Source organism: Harpegnathos saltator, unplaced genomic scaffold, assembly GCF_003227715.2.
Source record: "Harpegnathos saltator strain DR-91 unplaced genomic scaffold, Hsal_v8.6 scaffold83, whole genome shotgun sequence".
Lineage (NCBI taxonomy): Eukaryota > Metazoa > Arthropoda > Insecta > Hymenoptera > Formicidae > Harpegnathos > Harpegnathos saltator.
This window is the reverse complement of record NW_020230682.1, coordinates 625,067-644,027: the sequence shown is the minus strand read 5'-3', so window position 1 is coordinate 644,027 and position 18,961 is coordinate 625,067. Positions and strand designations below refer to the sequence as shown.

General features: G+C 33.7%; 3 protein-coding genes across 9 annotated transcripts; 1 reads left to right on the top strand and 2 right to left on the bottom strand.

Moving 5' to 3' along the window:
* Window positions 1–679: 679 nt before the first annotated feature.
* LOC105190071 (DDB1- and CUL4-associated factor 8) lies at window positions 680–9,897 on the bottom strand. Of its 4 annotated transcripts, XM_025307087.1 has the most exons (13): window positions 9,777–9,854; window positions 8,454–8,705; window positions 7,896–8,231; window positions 7,520–7,651; window positions 7,128–7,345; window positions 5,273–5,416; window positions 4,409–4,632; window positions 3,716–3,881; window positions 3,126–3,288; window positions 1,882–2,012; window positions 1,666–1,785; window positions 1,389–1,499; window positions 680–1,213 (listed from the first exon to the last, which is right to left on the bottom strand). In XM_025307087.1, exons 2-13 carry the CDS (start codon window positions 8,602–8,604, stop codon window positions 1,070–1,072), a joined length of 2,040 nt encoding a protein of 679 aa, XP_025162872.1. In that variant the 5' UTR covers window positions 8,605–8,705; window positions 9,777–9,854; the 3' UTR covers window positions 680–1,069. The 4 variants fall into 4 exon arrangements, with proteins under 4 accessions (XP_025162872.1, XP_025162871.1, XP_019700162.1 ...); XM_025307086.1 differs by lacking the exon at window positions 9,777–9,854 and adding an exon at window positions 9,881–9,897 and having other exon boundaries at window positions 7,896–8,705; XM_019844603.2 differs by having other exon boundaries at window positions 1,376–1,499; window positions 7,896–8,705; window positions 9,777–9,857.
* An 88-nt stretch (window positions 9,898–9,985) lies between these two features.
* Window positions 9,986–13,649, top strand: Mulk (acylglycerol kinase-like protein Mulk). Of its 3 annotated transcripts, none has more exons than XM_025307089.1 (9): window positions 9,986–10,177; window positions 10,560–10,702; window positions 10,910–11,029; window positions 11,124–11,514; window positions 11,599–11,714; window positions 11,808–11,998; window positions 12,248–12,385; window positions 12,485–12,606; window positions 12,748–13,649. In XM_025307089.1, the coding sequence occupies exons 2-9, from the start codon at window positions 10,593–10,595 to the stop codon at window positions 12,871–12,873; spliced, it is 1,314 nt and encodes a 437-aa protein (XP_025162874.1). In that variant the 5' UTR covers window positions 9,986–10,177; window positions 10,560–10,592; the 3' UTR covers window positions 12,874–13,649. The 3 variants fall into 3 exon arrangements, with proteins under 3 accessions (XP_025162874.1, XP_011150869.1, XP_025162873.1); XM_011152567.3 differs by having other exon boundaries at window positions 9,989–10,177; window positions 12,745–13,649; XM_025307088.1 differs by lacking the exon at window positions 9,986–10,177 and having other exon boundaries at window positions 10,495–10,702; window positions 12,745–13,649.
* l(2)dtl (WD40 domain-containing protein denticleless) lies at window positions 12,949–17,720 on the bottom strand. Of its 2 annotated transcripts, none has more exons than XM_011152568.3 (8): window positions 17,446–17,720; window positions 16,980–17,224; window positions 16,566–16,755; window positions 16,166–16,388; window positions 15,776–15,981; window positions 15,484–15,686; window positions 15,201–15,396; window positions 12,949–15,078 (listed from the first exon to the last, which is right to left on the bottom strand). In XM_011152568.3, exons 1-8 carry the CDS (start codon window positions 17,486–17,488, stop codon window positions 14,381–14,383), a joined length of 2,004 nt encoding a protein of 667 aa, XP_011150870.1. In that variant the 5' UTR covers window positions 17,489–17,720; the 3' UTR covers window positions 12,949–14,380. The 2 variants fall into 2 exon arrangements, with proteins under 2 accessions (XP_011150870.1, XP_011150871.1); XM_011152569.3 differs by having other exon boundaries at window positions 17,604–17,717.
* Window positions 17,721–18,961: the final 1,241 nt, after the last annotated feature.

Below are 18,961 nucleotides of genomic sequence, written 5' to 3'. Positions count from 1 at the left end.
TGGGCTATGCGCCTCCGTCAATTATGTTTTCAGCACCTTCAAGGAGAGATGTGCTACTAACAGAGGCAACAACCCTGTTCACCTGCCAGTTGTCCCCTTGAAGAGACAATATATTGCACAATTATCTGGAAAGCCCAAGCAATATGCGTTAAAATAAAAATAAAACTTCTCTGTATATTACACCCATCTTCGATTGTTTCTCAGAGATAGAACAGTATCTGCAAATGTTCTTGACCATGACTAAGCTTGTAGGTGCTTCCACCTATGCCTAGAGTTGGGTCGAGTTGAGTTGGTTTCACTATATAATATCCGTTATATATACTATAGTGGAATTAACTCGGACCAACCCTGGCCATTTCAAAAGCATCCAATATTGAAGCATTCGTTTATGTTGCATCAGGAAATGACGTCAGTTTTCGAGCAAAGTATCAGAAGCACCGTCAAATAAGCTCGTGTGTGTGTGCGAAACTTTTAAATATATATTACATATCGATACAACTAAATCATCAAAATGTAACAACAGATCTTTATCACATTAGGATTAATAATCGTATCCTTAGAAATAGAATTAATATTATCGATGTATCAGTGAAATTAAAAGAGAAACAATCCTACTCGTATGAGTGTTAATTATAACAATCAGTAATCTTTAAACGTATGGGAAGAAAAAGAAAACGCGCCAAGTTTACAATCTGTCTTATAAGACTATTATAAAATAATATGCTCTTCTTTTTTCCTTTTATCTAAATATCATAGTCTATCAATATAGCAGTCTTTATATATCTGTTCAACGTATATTCAAAAATTACAATGCAACCGTAAACCGCTTAAATATATGTATATATGTTTACACTACTAATTATATGGAGCTGATAAAAAAGATTAATGATATAGAATGCAGGGTTTGCAACAAGATCCCCACACAATCGTTCTCTCTATACACTCCGCTATGTAATTATATTTCCATAAAATCCATCATAATTGCAAAACGACTAATGAATTTTTTCTAAATCTACGCAACTTCTCCATCACGATAATACCAAATTGCTCGTAATTATACACAACAGCTTTAAGATGGAGGGCACTGTAATCTCCCGATGTCGTCGCCTTCCGAATAACTCTCCCAAGAATTGTCGTTCGAGGAGCCGTTGGACACATAATCATCCTCATCGTTGCTGTCTTCATCTGGCGAATCGTAACGCGCGAAGCGATGCTGGAAAGAGAGAATGGCGGGATAAGACGAGAAAGAAGTTAGCTCCTTGCGGTCGCTTGCAAAATCACTGAAATCCGATCGAAGGCCACGATTTGCGATTTGCACTTCTACTTGTACTCTCTGTCGCATTTCTATTTGTATTATTTTACTATTTCTACTTACAGCAGGAACTTACCCGCGCTGTAGCTGTGTGACGAATGTGCCTCAGCAAGATCCAGAGCATCTGGCCGTCGAACGCGTCAGGTTCGTTCTCACGCCTCCTGTTCCTCGCATTCTTCTTCACGCACTTGTGAGACAAAGATAAGCGAATAAATGAGCGCGCTTGGGTAACTTTTAAAATCATATTCTTCCACTCGTACCGCATTTAAAGTGACAATAGGACGTACGATGCAATCGACCTTTGTCGTGTTATTTAACTTCAAGTTAGAACGATCGTGTCTTTTTATGCGTACCTTGGCGAAGTCTCCCATCTTCGGAGGCTCCTCGTCCCAGGGAATCCATATCTTGACATCATAATCCAATCCACTCGTCGCGAGAACAGGAATATGCGGATGTCCCTCTAAGCAATTTACCTGTCCAACAGAAAAGAAGGATGTCCATTGCGATATTGTTGTTCATCTTATCATTAAAGAAGGCCCGTACGCTTGCGCGACCGGCGGGCAACTCACAACTCCTTGCTCATCACCCTTCATCCATTGTACAACAGCCTCCGTGTTCTTATCCCAAATAAATATGTTGCCACAGTCGGAGCCAGATATGACGTATTCGCTCTTAGGCCCGAAGAAGTTCACTCCCTTCACTGTAACCAACAAATCTTAAGTGACACAACGCGACGTTAAAATATATTATATTAGAACATATAAATTAGGATATAACTTGTTAATAATTTAATGTTTATAATTGCATATTATTATCGCAATTATTGTGATTGTATTACAGTCAGTACTCTGTGTGAAAGTTTAGTTAAAGTATAAAAGTTAATCGATATGTCGACACGGACGAAATATACCAAGTTTTCCAAAAATAATGGACCTCCTCCCCTATCTCAGAACCTATGCATTATAGAAAAAAATGATCTGAACAAAAGTTTTAAGGTTTATAAAGTTCTGTTTTTTTTTGCGACCTCAAATTTATCCTTGACCTCGAGCTTGAAGGTTATTTGAAAGCCACCTTGCATTTTTTAAATAAGAACCCCTATTTTTTATTACACTATCTTTTTTCTACCAATTAATTTGAACAACTTTTGTCTAAAACATTTTTTTATTTGCCTAATATTTTTTGAGATATTTGAGGAAAACTTGATAATTTCAATATTTGACTTACGATATCTCGCTGATTATTTGTCGGAAGAAAAATGTGATACTAGACTTTCTTGCTTTATTTAGTCTCAAGAATATATTGTTACAATAGCGCCCTGATTTTTGTTAATTTGATGATTTTGAAATTTCCAAAAGTCAGTAAGTTAACAAAAGTCAGGGCGTTATTGTAACAATATATTCTTGAGACTAAATAAAGCAAAAAAGTCTAGTACTTTTTCTTCCGACAAATAGTTAGCGAAATATCGTAAGTTAAATATTGAAAAAGTTATCAAGTTTTCCTCAAATATCTCAAAAAATATTGGGCAAAGAAAAAAATGTTTTAGACAACAGTTGTTCAAATTAATTGGTAAAAAAAACAGTGTAATAAAAAATAGAGGTTCCCCTTTAAAAAATGCAAGTTGACCTTCAAATAACCTTCAAGGTCGAGGTCGAATTCAAATTTGAGATCACAAAAAACAGAACTTATGAACCCTAAAACTTTTGTTCAGGTAATTTTTCTCTATAATGCATAAATTCTGTTACTTTTGGAAAACTTGGTACATTGCAGAGTGTTATACACAGGCGTCAGGTTTATGTTGTAACATATTTCATACCGGTCGCATTGTTCCGGTGACCTTGATATCTATGCGCATAATCCACGGACGGCGACATCAGTCTGTCAAACAGATATATGTCTTCATCATTGTACGATGCGAGGATTTCAGTTCCGTTATAATTATATACAGCGCACGTTACATGTGCGTACTTGTTCTCCGTCTAAAAAACAATGTACATTAAATTATACGCGCATAACCGTGGGACAAGATTAGCCTTTGTTAACTCGACGATTTTGAATCCAGAGATCTTCAAATCAGTTTGAGTTAAAAAGTTAACAACTTTTAACTCAACTGATTTTGAGAGAGAGAGAGAGAGAGAGAGAGAGAGAGAGAGAGAGAGAGAGAGAGAGAGAGAGAGAGAGAGAGAGAGAGAGAGAGAGAGAGAGAGAGAAGGAGAGAGGGAGAGGGAGGGGGAGAGGGAGAGAGAGAGAGAGAGAGAAAGAGTTAATCAGGTTTTCGTTTAAGTAACTTTTAACTTAACCAAGCTGGTTTAATTTTTAATTTGGTTAAAAAAATGTGTCAACTTGCTCAACACTGAATTAAGGGAAATCGTTTTTTCACGGTTATAAAATTATACTGCAACATACCAGGTGATGCGGACACAATTTATAGAGAGGCGTCGAAACTTTTCGTTGATCGTATACTCTCACGTAATGGGAACGACCGCCAACGCAAAATTCGTTACTATTAAAAGGATTAGAATGTACACTATACAATTGCACCTCGGATATATCTTCTTTTACTACTAGCAACCTGGAAACATTTAAACAAATGAAAATTATACAAAGTTTTTCAAAGCTTTTTCATGGATTTTATGTAATAAAATCAAACACGTTGGTATTTGATTTCTCATAAAGTTAAGACATTTGCTTTATTCTTATTATCGTCGGGACGCTTTGAAGTGTTGGTATCCTTGTTTTGTCTACCATTGAAGAGAATCCGGAATAGAATTGAAACGACGATAGTAAGAATAAAGCAAACTTTTTGAGTTTATACGAAATGCAATATTAATGTGTTTCCTTTGATTTTAATACAATTAGAAAATGTTTGTGTCCGAGCATTGTTAAAGGCCCTTTCAACTTTCCATTTTGAAACGAATATCAACAGAGACTTTCCTAAGAGTAAGATAATTTTCAAGAAAAAATTTATTTACTATATAAAATTTATTTACTAATATTACTAACATATGTATTACATGATATACAGAATGAATTGACAGAGAATAGAAACACACAGTTCTTTGCTTTTGTAATCATGTTGTGTAACTATACGTCACTTACTTGGTTGGTCTACGCTCTCGGATATCTATTGATAATACCTTCGCATCTTCACCCACAGAAATGATTACATGAGGTGTCTCATTGTGCACAGCCAGCTTATGTGACGGTCCATTATGTGTTGCCAGTTTCTTGGACGTTTCATGTCGAAGATCTAACAGGCGTACCTGACCGTCTCTGCCGCAAGTGACCATAAGGTATTCCATGTCGAACGGCAACCATTTCACCTAAACGTGTGTAAATAAAGTGGATTAAAACAATAATAGTTGGAATAATTGTTGAAAAAACAAATACATCCCCAAGCACAAAACATCATATAAAATATTATCCTAAATGCGTTCAATATGCCTGGAGAGTGTTTCAGAATATCCTGAGGACTTTCAGATTCCTGAGGACCTCATGATATCTTATGATATATAAGTGTTTGCTAAGAAATTCTGGGTGACGTCAGACAAAAAAATACACTCTAAAAAATTTTGCAAAATGTATAATAATTAAATATTAAAAATAATATTTAATATTTATTTATATTTTTTATTTTTTTATTTAATATTTTTTATCTTTAACATTTATTTTTTATTTCTGACACTAAATACCTCGAAAAGATTTTTTTAGAGATAAAAATGTTTCAGACAGAATTTGTACGACTTCAAAGGGAACATAAGATGGTAATATTTTTTAAATATCAGCAGATCAAATTTGTTAAATATGATCATATGCTTCTTTTAACATAATTCGATTCCTTTGGTTATTCTGCATGTATATATAAAATACTGGACCAAGATGATCATGTGTTTTATCCTGATACAGAAACATTTTTGCAGAAGATACTACTTTTTAAGACGATTTCTATAAAGTCATATATACCTGAAACATATTGCTAGAGTGGCCACTTTCGAACCAATAACGCTTCTTCCCTCTAGCCCAATCCCAGATAACAACAGCTAGATCATCAGAGCCACTCGCCAGTAAATTACCCCTTTGATTGAAATTTAAGGCATTTACACAACCCTAAAAGTGCTGTTAATTAGTATTTATCAACATTAATAACCACGCAAGGATAATATAAAATAACAATTATAGCACGTAACATGTTCGCAATTAATCCTCTGTAACTTTGAAGTCACTACCAATATATCGATATCCTTTAATTATAGATGCATATATAGATATTGTACTCTATTTGACTTCAAAGTTATAAACCGTTTTTTTTCAGAATAAAATCTTTAAAATTGTAAATTAATTGATAATTTATATCTGGATCAAAAAATATTGTTGTTAATTTGTTGTTTTTGCTGTTATACCGTCGTTGAGATATTATTAACTTTATAAAATTTACAAAACTACCCAAACAGCAGTAATTCAGGACCCTTGCGATAAACTCTGAGAAATGATAAGTCTCGCAGAAAGGATCATTTTTTGTCAAGCCACACGTGTTACACTCTGACATGTCGTTTAGATGCTACGCGACCGCGATCTCAGGTGACATTTATTACAATTAACGAATTCATCTACGTAGGTATATTAGTTTTGTTGATGTTTGTGTTTGCAACGTGGTGACATTTATTATAATTATGATAGATTATTTATTCATTATTTCAAATACAATTTGCATACAGTTTACAGAAAATGTTCAAAGACTCTATTCTGAACCTGATTACATTCATGACATCGTCGTGCCGCTGTTCATAAATGCGGAGAGATTAGAGAGTCTTTGCAATACCGTCTCTCAGACACGTTAACGTTGATCATGAATGTTATTGGTCGCGCACATTGAAACGTTATTTCTGAGCGAATAACATTCACGATTTGCATTTACCATATCTGAAAGACGATATTGCAAAAACTCCCTATTTTCAACAGTTTCCCCTAATTTCTCAAGTCAAAGAGCTGAGCCAAATCAAAGTCGTCTATCCTTGGTTGATTATGGTACGTCACTGCTTATCGATTATATTTATAGGATAAGGGCGAGGAAAAGGGATCATGACTTGGTTGAATAATGTAAATATAAACAGATAAGCAGATACATGTAAGCATAAACATAACAGATAAGCATAAACATGTAAATATAAACAGATAACAGATAAACAGATAAAGAAATGCAAAGAACATTGATGTTAACAGTCCTTACATTGATGTTAACATCAATGTAAGGACGTAAATGAATTCATTTCATAATTGTAATAAATGTCCTAAAACCTAAATGGTAAATGTGAGGCTTCTGCACTAGATGAGCACCTAAATAAAAAGAATATAGTGTGGCAAATAATGATCTACGAGACCTATGTCTCCAGAGTTTATAGATGATATTCTAGATCCTATATAAAAAAAAAATAATTCATTCAATGTCAATAATGTGTAAAAAGAATAAATTCCTTGATGTTCCTTGAAATTCCTTGATCTCAGAATAATGTATAAAAGAAATAGATTACTTAATATTGATAAATAATGTACAAAAGTACATAATACAAAAGTAAAGCTAAAGATGGAGCTTTTGTTGTAAAAAAAGAAGAAAAACAAAGAATGACTATCTTTTGCCGCACCGAATGAAAAAAACAACCTTAATGAATTTAATGCGACAATAAATCCAAGATGTAAATATTGAAGAAATAATAGAGAATTCCAGATACTGAAAGAGTAATGAGGAATTGCTAGAATTAACATTCATAACCAATGTCTTCTATCGTATATACATAAATGCAATCATTGATATAAGTAATACCTGATGCTCATTAAGGTCATACAGCCGTTTAAGCCGCTCTACGACGTGTAAAGAACCGTGAAACCTTCTGTGAAATAGCGGGTTGTTACCAATTTCACGGTTTAGAAGTTCTGGCACCATCTGGAAAGTGGGTGGAGGTTTTTGTTTTTTCAAACAGTGAGGCTCTTCATCTTCATCCATTTCATCTTCGCTAGTTGTTATCCATTCATTCGAATTATCTATTCGAAAATTACTAGTGTGTATTTCGTAAAACAAATACGCAATATAAAAAAACATGAGTTTTCGACGCGGAAAGTTTCCTACTAGTCTTTCATTTTTGTTGCTTACTTACTATTAGAACTCTTCAGTATCTCTCTTTACACGTAATGTGAATATATGAAAGTATAAAATACCTCTCTCATTTGAGTCTCGATCAGCCCCATCGCTACTTGTTTCTGAACCTCCTTCGCGAATTTCTGAAGTTCTGTTTAACGTTGAATTAGGAACAGATGATTCGTTGTTAGTACTGGCAGATGCAACGTTAGCTAAAATTATAATTATTACTTATTATATTCAAAGACAAACACAAATACCTAAAATATTTGAAGAATCTTAAAAATATCTGAAGAACGTCTAGCAAGTAGAATGCGTCCAATACACATGTCTAAAGTCCGTTAAAAAAAATAGAAATTAGTCTGAAGAGTAGCATTGTCTTTCAAATATTATCAAAAGACATATTTAAAAAAATATGATTGTGAGATTTACAAAATATACTGTTTGATTGTAAACCTTCATCTCCATCAAGTATTGAAGCTTCTCTGGCTGTTTCATTGTGCATGGTCCTAGAACTGTCCTCATTATCACTCGCTGCATTTCTCCTCTTTCGATAATTTCGCTGTCGTACTTTTGAGTTGGTTCTTTGAAAGGTTACTATATCATCAGCCAAATTTTCTTCATCATGCATACTATCGTTCAATTTTTGCCGTTTACTCGAATCTTCATCCGAATTATCGCCAGAATTTTCCATTGATGTACCTCTTTTGACTTTGTTTTGATCAGCATGTAACATATTTGGTTCTTTAGCATGGGAAGAGGATGGGCTACTGTCTTGTGAAGTAGTCGCTCCTGATGTATAAGTTGAATTAATGGTGGTAGGCAACATTTCTTGTAATATTTCGTTAGTTGTATCACATTCATCAGAATCAATGTCAATTCCCTGATAATTATCTTGTAGAGGAAGTTTTATGAGTTCATGTGCCTGTTCACTTTGCATAGTTTCACAGACATTATCAATCTGTTCTGCTATAGGACTAGCATCTTTTGTGGTAATATTACTTTTATACCCACCATCGGAACTATTTATATCCTCCAAGACATTGACAACTTCTGAAGAACTTGATTGCATCTTACTGGATTCATTGTTCTCATTTTCTATCATGCCAGGAAGATTTGCCTCAATATCATTGTTAGTATCAGATGTTCCGCTCCCAGAATCCATATCCTTGGCAGAAATTAAATATACCTCTTTTGTTTGCACAGGACACTAATAGTCATTTCTTTTTAAACAGTACTAGTAATTGTATAATATATTTAATATATCTGAAAAATAATACATTAGTTAACAAGAAGCCTATAAATACTTAATATTTGCTATATAGCCAAAGAAATCATATATATATATATATATATGTGTGAGTTACAAACTTCTGTCATTAATTTATTATTGTTAGTAAATTTTATATATAATTTCATATAATAATATCTATCAAATTTCTATTTTCCTACAAGCAATCATGTTTTTATTTTTTTCATATTATTAAAATCAGAAAACATATTTGTATGTGAAATTAACATAATTGTTAATAACAAAATTACAATGATTTTTTAAATCTAAGTTTAGATATCTATTATTTTGGAAAAGTTTTACTAAAAATAAACAACTTATCAACAAAATTATAAGGATATTTTGAAATTATTTTATCGGATCAGATCTTATTATATATAGAGATAGATAAAATTTTATAAGATGTGACTAGAAATTCCATATTTTTCTAAAATACTACACACACACACACAAACATATTTAATATAGAAATATATGTAAAAATATACAGGATAAATATAAATAGGAATAATATGTATCAGCAAATTTAACCATACAAAACACATATGTGTGTATATCATATATCCATACACATATTATTATATATATATTCCGATTTATACACCATATACATATTATACATATATTCGTATTTGCCTACACACATACATACAAAGAAAACATCTGTGAAGGTTATACATTGCTTTCATGATAAAACTTTAAGTGGAAAAATGATTTCTATATATATTACGCTCAAATTAATAGATATTTAACGACAATGAAATGAGGTCATGTTAACACGTTGTAACAGGTTCGAGATAATGCGTTTTAATATGGTTTGGTAGGAGGGATAGTTCAATGTCGCGAGAGATTGATATTCAACATTTCCCGGAGTGGACAATTCGCATAATATCGCTGTTGACTCGGGAAATTTATCGTTGGTATATACAAACTTGTCATTTACAAAAAGGAAGAACGTTACGGATTGTCTTGGGATTTAATTGCATACATCGACCGTGCGCGCGATCGTGATAGCCGACAACGTCACTGAAAATCGACGCAATTACCTCACGTTACATAAATTCACCGTCTCTCTCTTGATGCATACGCTCAAAATGAAATTATCTGCTAAGATGGCCAAAACGTATGTAACTTACATGTGTATACGTACCATTAGAATCTCGCTATAGAATGCTTTGTGAAACGTACACACAGCATCACATATATTTTAGCAGTGGCGCCAATCATAAACTTAAAATCTCACTATGCTTTTCGTTAAAGAACCACAAGTCGGCAATTTAAAAATGTCGCTAGCTAGAAGCTCTAGAAAATAGACTCTTCTATTGGATAATCGGGCGTTGGATCTAGTGTGAATCCTCCATTAGTTAGCGATGCGATACTGTACGCATCTAATGTATCCATCATTGGCACATTACATCTTCGACTTCAGTGCTGTACCTATTAGATTGTACGTATGCACGTTTTATCTACGTTTCGTTGTGGTTTTTCTTTCATTCTTTCTCGATTCGATAGTTCAATATAAATATATTTATGTTCCAGCATCACAGAATATGAAATATTAATAGTATAATATAATATATGCAAGTATAGATTGAGAAAATGAATTTATATGATTCGAAAATGAATTTTATTTATACATTATTCCAGGCTCGGTGATTTAAGTTTTAGCAACACGTGATCTTGACGCAAATAATTCAAAATCCTTGAAAGTTGAATAAATAAATAAAATAAATAAAATGAACGCGTACAATTATAAAAAAAATTAGGACAAATCTTACTGGACAATTGTCTTCATATGAATGAAAATAAGACTGCGCTTGATTTTTCAGATCGTCAATTTTAAATAAAAATCTTGAACAACAATGGCTAAAGCGTTAAGTTTGCTAAAAACAATACGAAATAATTGGAAGAAAACATTAATAGGAACCGCAGCTCTTTCCTATGGAGTTTCATACGGCAATCAAGTATATGAGTAAGAGACCATGGGGAACATAACCTCAAGTTCGATTAAAAATTATTGAGGCATGATAATTATTGCAGAATAGAAATGACTATTATTATTACAAATTATCTCCCTATAATTTTTCTCGTCATTTTTACATAAATATATTTCTGAAAAAAAAGTTACACCTATTGCGTAATTATTACTTTGCCTAATTCAATTTTATAACATTTTTAGGACTGGACAATTAATGCAACAACATTGTGAAGAAGCAGCAAAATATGGAGACAAACCTTGTCCTACAAATGTTAAGCCTCGTCATATAACTGTTATTCTAAATCCAGCAGCTAAGAAGAGGTGTGCAAGGATATTCAACACTATCGCAGAGACTTGTTTAACTTATACAATAATTATACAAATATTTACAATAATTATTTTTTTCTGTGTTTAGGAAAGCCAAGAAACTGTTTGAAAAATATTGCGTGCCTTTGTTGCATTTGGCTGGTATTGCAGTAACCATCATAGACACACAATCAGGAAGCCATGCACGTAATGCAATAATCAATCTGGAAACACCTACGGATGCAATTGTTGTAGCAGGTGGAGATGGCACCTTATCAGATGTAGTCACTGGCTTAATGAGAAAATACGAGAATAATTTGCAATTTGTCAAGCAGTGTCCTATTGGTGTTCTGCCGCTGGGAAACACAAACACAATCGCGAGCAAATTTTTTAAAAACTACACAGACTTATCTGATATACATCATATGATTGACGCAACAATGGCAATAGTAAAAAATAACTTTAAATTATTAGATGTGCTTGAAATCAAGGTATCAGAGGTGAATATTCTCATTGCTTCTCATTTATTTAATTGCGGATTAAATTACAGTAAAATATTAAATTTCTTTGTATATTGATTTAAGGATAATTCAGATACATCCATAAAGCCAGTTTATGCTGTAGGAAGTATCAAATGGGGAGCTTGGAGCGACATACACGGACGTATTGATAAATATTGGTACTGGGGCTACTTACGCAAGTAAAAATCTTAATTATTTCAATAGAAGGCTTCTGCTATACCATATAATGCTTTTTATCCATTCCTCTTGTCTGTTCTTACACATACGAACAGATACGCAGCTTATGTATTCAATGGTTATAAATCGGACCTAAATTGGAAATGCAATGCAGTACTAAAATACACCAATCCTTGCAAAGGATGTTCACACTGTTATTCTAAAAAAATATCTTCTGATCAAACTGCAAATTCAAACAGGAGATGGTGGCATGCATTTTTACCAAAGACACGAACATTTATACCTGGTATAAAGAAAAAAATTTATAAAACCTTGAGTAATATGAATTATTTACACATTAGGAAGTAATGTGAATTACTTACACACAAGATATTACTATAAAATAAAATATGTGAATAAACTTTAGAAAAAAAATTGAATTTGTCATAGCAGGATAAAAAAGTATATTAATTATTTTAGTAACATTTTGTTTATGCATGGGATTTTACAATGAGTACTACATGATCTTGTGATATAATCGAAATTTATATTTCAGATAATCATGTTGATTATAGCAAAGTAATTAATGAAGATTGTGGTATCCTCCATGACCTGACTGTCTGTACAACTGAAATACACATCAAAACAGAAAATGCAAACAGCAAGTCAGCATCTTCGATCAAAGTATCTATTGGTAATAAGAAAATATCAAAGATTTATTTAACGTTTAAATATTTGACAAAAATGTGCAGAAATAGTATAAAATTTAAAATGTATCCAATTTTACATTCAGGTCCAAATGACATTAGTTACATCTCATTTGTTGAGAAAGGTTGGGATCAAGAAAGATACGACGAGTTGGATGTGGTACAACCGATAGTGGATGCAAAATATATCGAATTATACCCCGAAATAGTAAGCAACTCTTTTTTGATGGAATATTATTAAAAAAATTAATGAATTCAGATATATTTTGAATACAGACATTGCAGATTTCACAGTATTTTATCCATCAGTGATGAATTAAAAAAAAATTTAACAATTCTGTTTCAGAAGAATGAAAATCAGATGTTTTTCATAGACCATGAAGAATACGAGTTGAAGCCAATCCAAATTAGATTACTTCCAAAATCTATAACAATATTTTATCCTGAAAGTAGTAAAAAGACAGAAAATGTATAAATGTAAGATTAATGTAAGATTATTATACGATATTTAATTTTTGTATGATACCTTGTGATACTGTCCAGGTTATGCAAAAAATTTTCATCGTAAAAGAATAAGAAAGAACAAAGCGCAAGTTCAGGTGTAGTATAAAAATATTATTTTATTCAATATATACTTTTTTAAAAAATAACTTATTGTACAAAAGACCCATTAACTCTATAATTGTCAATTTACATTAAATTTAATAAAGATCTCAGCCTATTATTTGCGTTAGAAATTTGACTATATCAGATCAAACGTGATCTAATTATCTTATCATATATGCTGATTTTAAAAAGTATACAAGGTACATTATAATGGATAATACTAGTAATTTATTTTGAACTTTTCATCAATTGTGAATCAGAGTATAAGTTTTTTTTATCACTCTCTTTACGATTTTTATACAAGCTAGAAGCTTTCGGTAAAATATAGATATATAATTAATGGAAACAAAAGGGTTTCTAGATGAATATGAATCGAGTAAAATGTATATTCATTATCATATATCAATACAAGGAAGCCCGTTGAATCCTTCGCATAAGACTGAAGAAGATATCAGATTAGTCGCATAACTGTGATTAAGCTACTATTTTCGCCTCTTAATTAATTGAGCTCTCGATTCCATCAATTATATATCAGTCTTTATAATTTCACTTCAGAAAATAATTGATATACAGGGCGTTTAAATTTAAGCACGTGACTTACAGGTAGAATGTATTAATCTGAATAGTAAAGTCCTTTATACCATTTTTCACGACTTTGTTATTAACCTTTATAATCTGGAAGATTTTTCGGATGACTTTTGTAGCCTTTGAATTAGAAATTTTTCATAAATTTTTCATGTCAGAAAATACGTTGGTAAAAAGAAAAAAAATCTGGTCTTCTCCACTCCATTGTAATGGCTTCCTGAATTACAAAGATTATAAGATATTAATTAAAGAAATTCCTAGAGCTCATCCCTACAGAGCTTGTGCCAACGCAATGTGTGCCAACACTCATTCGTCGATTATCCGTGAATTTTTTTTAATTAATCTCTTAATAACATAAGCATTATCTATCGATAACAATGCAAGAAATGGTATAAGATTGTTTCTATTCACTTTGGCGCGCTCTACTCGCACAGCGGGTATTGTACTTAAATTCGCGTGGAGACACCTTGTATACAAATTTGTATATATATATATATATGTGTGTATATATATTAATATAAAATATACATATTTTCTGTTCTCTCTTTAACATGTCATTGTTGAGAAACGCGGAACACAGTTTAAAGCTTCTGTTCTTTAATTGTAAGGGGATTATATATAATGCTGGGAATATAAAATTATATACAGAGATAAAATGAATGAGAAGAGATCAATGATGAAGCAGAGATGTGAAATGGACACTTTTATATACAAACTACCTCGCAATATCTGAAAGACCGATCTGCGAATTTTTATTGTAATTTAATGTAATTAAATAAATGTATAGTCTATCACTCGGTGTTTACGGTGTTACTCGTCGAAGGTACGTCAGCACTCTTATTGTCAGCGGTGGGAGGATTTTTTTCGCAATCGCTATTAAGAGCTTTGAAGAAATCCAACAGGGAGAACACCGTCGTTTTCGACGCTTTTTGGGGATCATGCGATCGTGACCTGGTAGTCCTTCGAGCAGGTGTCGTCTGGCCTTTGGGACTACTCGGCTTACCCAGGGTGAACTTGCCAACCTTTTGTTCGTACCTCTCTTTCCTAATTTTTGTCAACCAATCGACGTTCTCTTTCTGCTTTTGCGGCGATATTTGAAGCAAGTGCGGCGCAGTACCGTCAATCACGAAATTTGGCAAGTTCACCGTGGGCGAGCAAAGAGTCTCTACATTTCTGTCGCTCACGGACGCAGACTCACTCGCGTGGGATTCATCCGAGTCGTGATTCTTGCTTGAGCCCGAAGCGCTCTTATCGCCAGTGCTAAATAATAATCTCCGCGCGCTACGGCACTCCGTGCGCATTCGTTTCGCAGCCGCCTCGTCGCTGTTCTCGCCGATAGGAGATAAAACAAGGTTCAATTTCCCCTCGGACCTCGCTCTTGCTACCATTTGAGAGTAGCTACGTTTCAGCGTATTTGCGATAGGTGTGTTCGGATGCTCTACACAGTGACCGGCGTCGTGCTCGTCGTTGCTAGGCCCAGGAATGGCAGCTGTGGAATTTAAATGCGCGTTTAAGAACATGATACTTTCAATATCTGCTATATCTTCAGAGAATGCTCTGAATCTTACACTTCTTTTTCTAAACTCTACAACAAAATTGTTTTATCCTTACGCGAGCCGTTATCCGAGCCCGGGGTCCTGTCGCAAAGTCGAGTGGTAGTTGAAGGAGTTCTTATTCCGCCCATGTACACATTCTCATCTGTAACCAGCTGAGCCCGACCGCGTACTTCTATTTCCTCGTTCTCCGTTTTGTGCTCGTATCCAACTTTCCATATTCTGTGGTAGGAATCGTCTGAGCACGTTACTATCTGAGAATATTTTCGAAATTAGACGGACACTGAACTTTCTGGCTGTTATCACACAAGCATTGGGTAACAATGACATGTCTTTCAAACCTTTGTGTCACCCACGTTACACCAGGCGATGCAGGTAACTTCTTCTCTGTGGCCTGATAGCCTGATCAACGGTTTACCCGGTTTGTTGACGCGCCAAATGTACGCGAGATTGTCGCTAGATCCGCTGGCAAGGTAACGACCATCAGCGCTTAGGCAGGTCTTCACATAATACGTATGGTTTTGATGTCCGTAATACGTCGCCACTGTTGCAGAAGAAATTCTCCAAATTTCATTCGATCTCGCCGAGACGAATCATACAGTATTTCTTATGTCAAGGAGAAAATATATTTACAAAGCTCGTGGCTGTGTGATGAGACGTTGTAAGAATATATGACGTGGTCCATGCAACTTGCGTACAACGTGATCCTGGCCGGACACAGCGACAATGAGGAGAAGCCGTTCCTGGAGCTGTTTCCTGTATACTTAATTTGATGCTTGGCAATTGGTTCTTTCTTATGGACTGTATAGTTCTTGCGTAAATCCCATATTTTGATGAAACTGTAACAAAGATTTGTCACTCTGGAATGCTGCAGAGAAGAAGATTTAAGGTGCAATATTCTATTTTACTTTTACTCTGACATATCAGAAGTATTTTTTCTATTCTCTGTTTAAATCTGCAGATCAAATAAAGTACATTTAATCTGAAACTTTCTAATATCTTTAAGTATAGTAACAATCTTACCCATCGCCTGCAGCACATGAGATTAACGTAAAGTCATCCTGAAATGTTAAACCAGTGATGCTTTGTGATCGTGATGGTTGCAGTAACTTCCGTCTTTTTTTGGCTGTATTACCAACAGGATGTCCATAGGTAATACTATTGTCTGGTCTAGGTTGACTAAGATGATTAGCTCTAACATCCCATATCATAATTACACCATCCCTAGCTCCCGTTGCAAAAACCGCTGAAGTTTATAAAAGATATTTAAAGATTCTGAGTTGCATAAGCATGCAATTAAATTTCTATTTTCTATGAATTCTGTCATTTTTGTAAATAAAATATGGAAAACCATATGAAACCATATAAATATCATTAATTAATTAATCAATTAATAATTGATAAAACATTCCAACATATATACCTTTATCTTGATAACGAAACGCTACAGTTTTTACACTTCTTGTATGTGCACGAAAACAACCCAATTCTTTGATATCTGATCTTCCAAATGTGCTGACATCCCATAAGCGTGCTGTGTGATCTCCCGCTACTGTGACTAGTTTTAATTCTCCAGGCATCCAAGCAATATCAAAAATTGCATTAGCATGTGCCTGAAAAAATAGCATATTCCTGATTAATATATTATTTCTATATATTTTAATAAATATGCATGCTAAATGCATGCTGTACTGTTTGTAGCCCAATTATCAAACAATATTTCACATCAATTTATCAAATAAAAAAATAGTCTATATTCTTAATAATTAAAGACCACTTTACTCTGATTATTTTGCTAGTCTGAAGAAATTTCCATCCAATAAAAATAAACAATAACCTGTACTCCTTCTAGCGGCTCATTATTTCTTCCTTTAACTTTTGTATCTTGAAGAGCGATGCGTCCATCTTCGTTTGCCAAACCAAGAACTTCCTCATATCCTGGTTTTGTACAAAAACGACATGCAAATACTGGTGGCTCCGAGTCAATGTCATATCTGCGCATATTTGATGCTATCCCATGATATACATCGTCGTACCAGCACGTCAAGCGATACAAAGGAATATCATAATCATGTATTGATTCTATAAAAAAGAATTAGACATATCAGTGGCATTGCACTGTAAAACCTTATTTTTAAAATTTATTATAGAACCGGCTGTAATGCACAAATCGCATTGTCAAAAATACAATTCTAATCTTTTAATACTGTGCGATTTAATTTAACTGGCTATTATGCAAAGGCGTTTACATAAAACATGCATTATTTCAATTTTTTCTAAGATATATGTTTTCATTTTATTACCAAGTCCATTCTCTCGTCTCTGAATGGCATTTATTATATTCATTTTACATTGACATCAATATAACACCGGGAATAATCTGATTGGCATGTGAGATTGTTTATGTTTTTGATACACACGGATGATACACGCGGGAAACTCTCGCTTTAGTAAACTGTACCTTTTCGAAGAACTCTCCGAAATGGTGCATATTGGAATAATAAGTTAGAGTGAAATAAATATACTTCATTTCACTTTAACTTATCGCACCAGTGTACACTACAGTTTAGAAAGTTCTTCTATAGAGAATAAACTTCATGAGCCTTCTACAATAAGGCCCAGTTCCACAACTTGCTTTAAAACAAGTTGTGGAACTGGGCCTAAGCTATTAGTCATAAGTTATAACCAAATTGACCAACCACAGTCGATTATTTTTGAAATAATCAATTGTGATTGGTCAATTTGCTTATAGCTTATGACTAATTGCTTGAGCCAGCGACACACGGTGCTTGTTTTCGTGCTGGATTGCTTGCTGGATGAAAATACTGCGTTCTGATTGGTGCATTTCCATCCATCTTCAGAAATGTACCAATCACAACGCAATATTTTCATCCAGCAAGCAATCCAGCACGAAAACAAGCACCGTGTGCCGCTGGCTTTATTGTAGAAGGCCACTAAAGTTTTTCGTCTTCATAGCTGAACTGGTGCTGCACTATAATTTTTCTCTCCTCTTCCCTTCCACGTAATTTTATATATTTGTTTCATTCTAATAGCAAAAAGCACAACTTATGGCCGTGTTCCGATATTCACTGCCAGCACTGAAAATCTATAGTATACGTGACATAAACTATATATTTTCAATACTGGCAGTGAATATCAGAACGCAGCCATAATCACCGACGAGGTAATATAAAGACTGTCAGCCTCGGGTAAATTTTCGTACTAGCCAAGGGGGCCCCAAGAAGCCTGGAGGTATCTCGTCGGTGGATTAGGTTTTACTGTAAAATAAAGTTGGTAGGCTTCAAACTAAAATCAGATACGTTTCGCGATTGATTCACGAGCTGATCAATTATCCAGATAATAAATAATAAAAAATCTATCCACTTTTCTATCTAATATTACGAAATCAGCAGCTAAAAAACCAAGTTTGTAAACAGAAATAAAATATGAAGCTGTGAACGTTCAAGCATAATCAGCTAATCAATTACACAACGAGGTAATTTAAGGTCTATCAACCTTATAACTAAAATGAAATTTTGGAACAGGTGAAGAATAGAACTCTACAGTAGATCATCTCCGATCATTTTTTTATTTTTTATAATGACATGATTTTGATAACGAACCAAAAGAATTTTAATCTTTAAAGACTATTCAACAACGTGGGATTTCGTTGTTGGGATTTTATTTTGGTATTTAGAAGACCAACAACACCTTGGATTTCGCTCAAACTCATCTGTCTTGTGTATTTTAACGTAGAAGCCAAATCTGAAAGTTAAAATCATCGTCCGCCTTTACTTTGCGAGAGATAAATTGTTAAAA

What these genes read in the sequence shown, in the direction of transcription:
- Mulk (XM_011152567.3), top strand. Translation starts at nt 10,593, where the DNA reads ATGGCTAAAGCGTTAAGTTTGCTAAAAACAATACGAAATAATTGGAAG. An exon ending in TACGGCAATCAAGTATATGA is followed by an intron (nt 10,703 to 10,909) that starts GTAAGAGACCAT and finishes TAACATTTTTAG; the next exon opens with GACTGGACAATTAATGCAAC. An exon ending in TTGAAATCAAGGTATCAGAG is followed by an intron (nt 11,515 to 11,598) that starts GTGAATATTCTC and finishes TATTGATTTAAG; the next exon opens with GATAATTCAGATACATCCAT.
- LOC105190071 (XM_025307086.1), bottom strand. Translation starts at nt 8,604, where the DNA reads ATGGATTCTGGGAGCGGAACATCTGATACTAACAATGATATTGAGGCA. An exon ending in ATGACCTTAATGAGCATCAG is followed by an intron (nt 5,417 to 7,127) that starts GTATTACTTATA and finishes CAGCACTTTTAG; the next exon opens with GGTTGTGTAAATGCCTTAAA. An exon ending in TCACCGGAACAATGCGACCG is followed by an intron (nt 2,013 to 3,125) that starts GTATGAAATATG and finishes TGTTGGTTACAG; the next exon opens with TGAAGGGAGTGAACTTCTTC.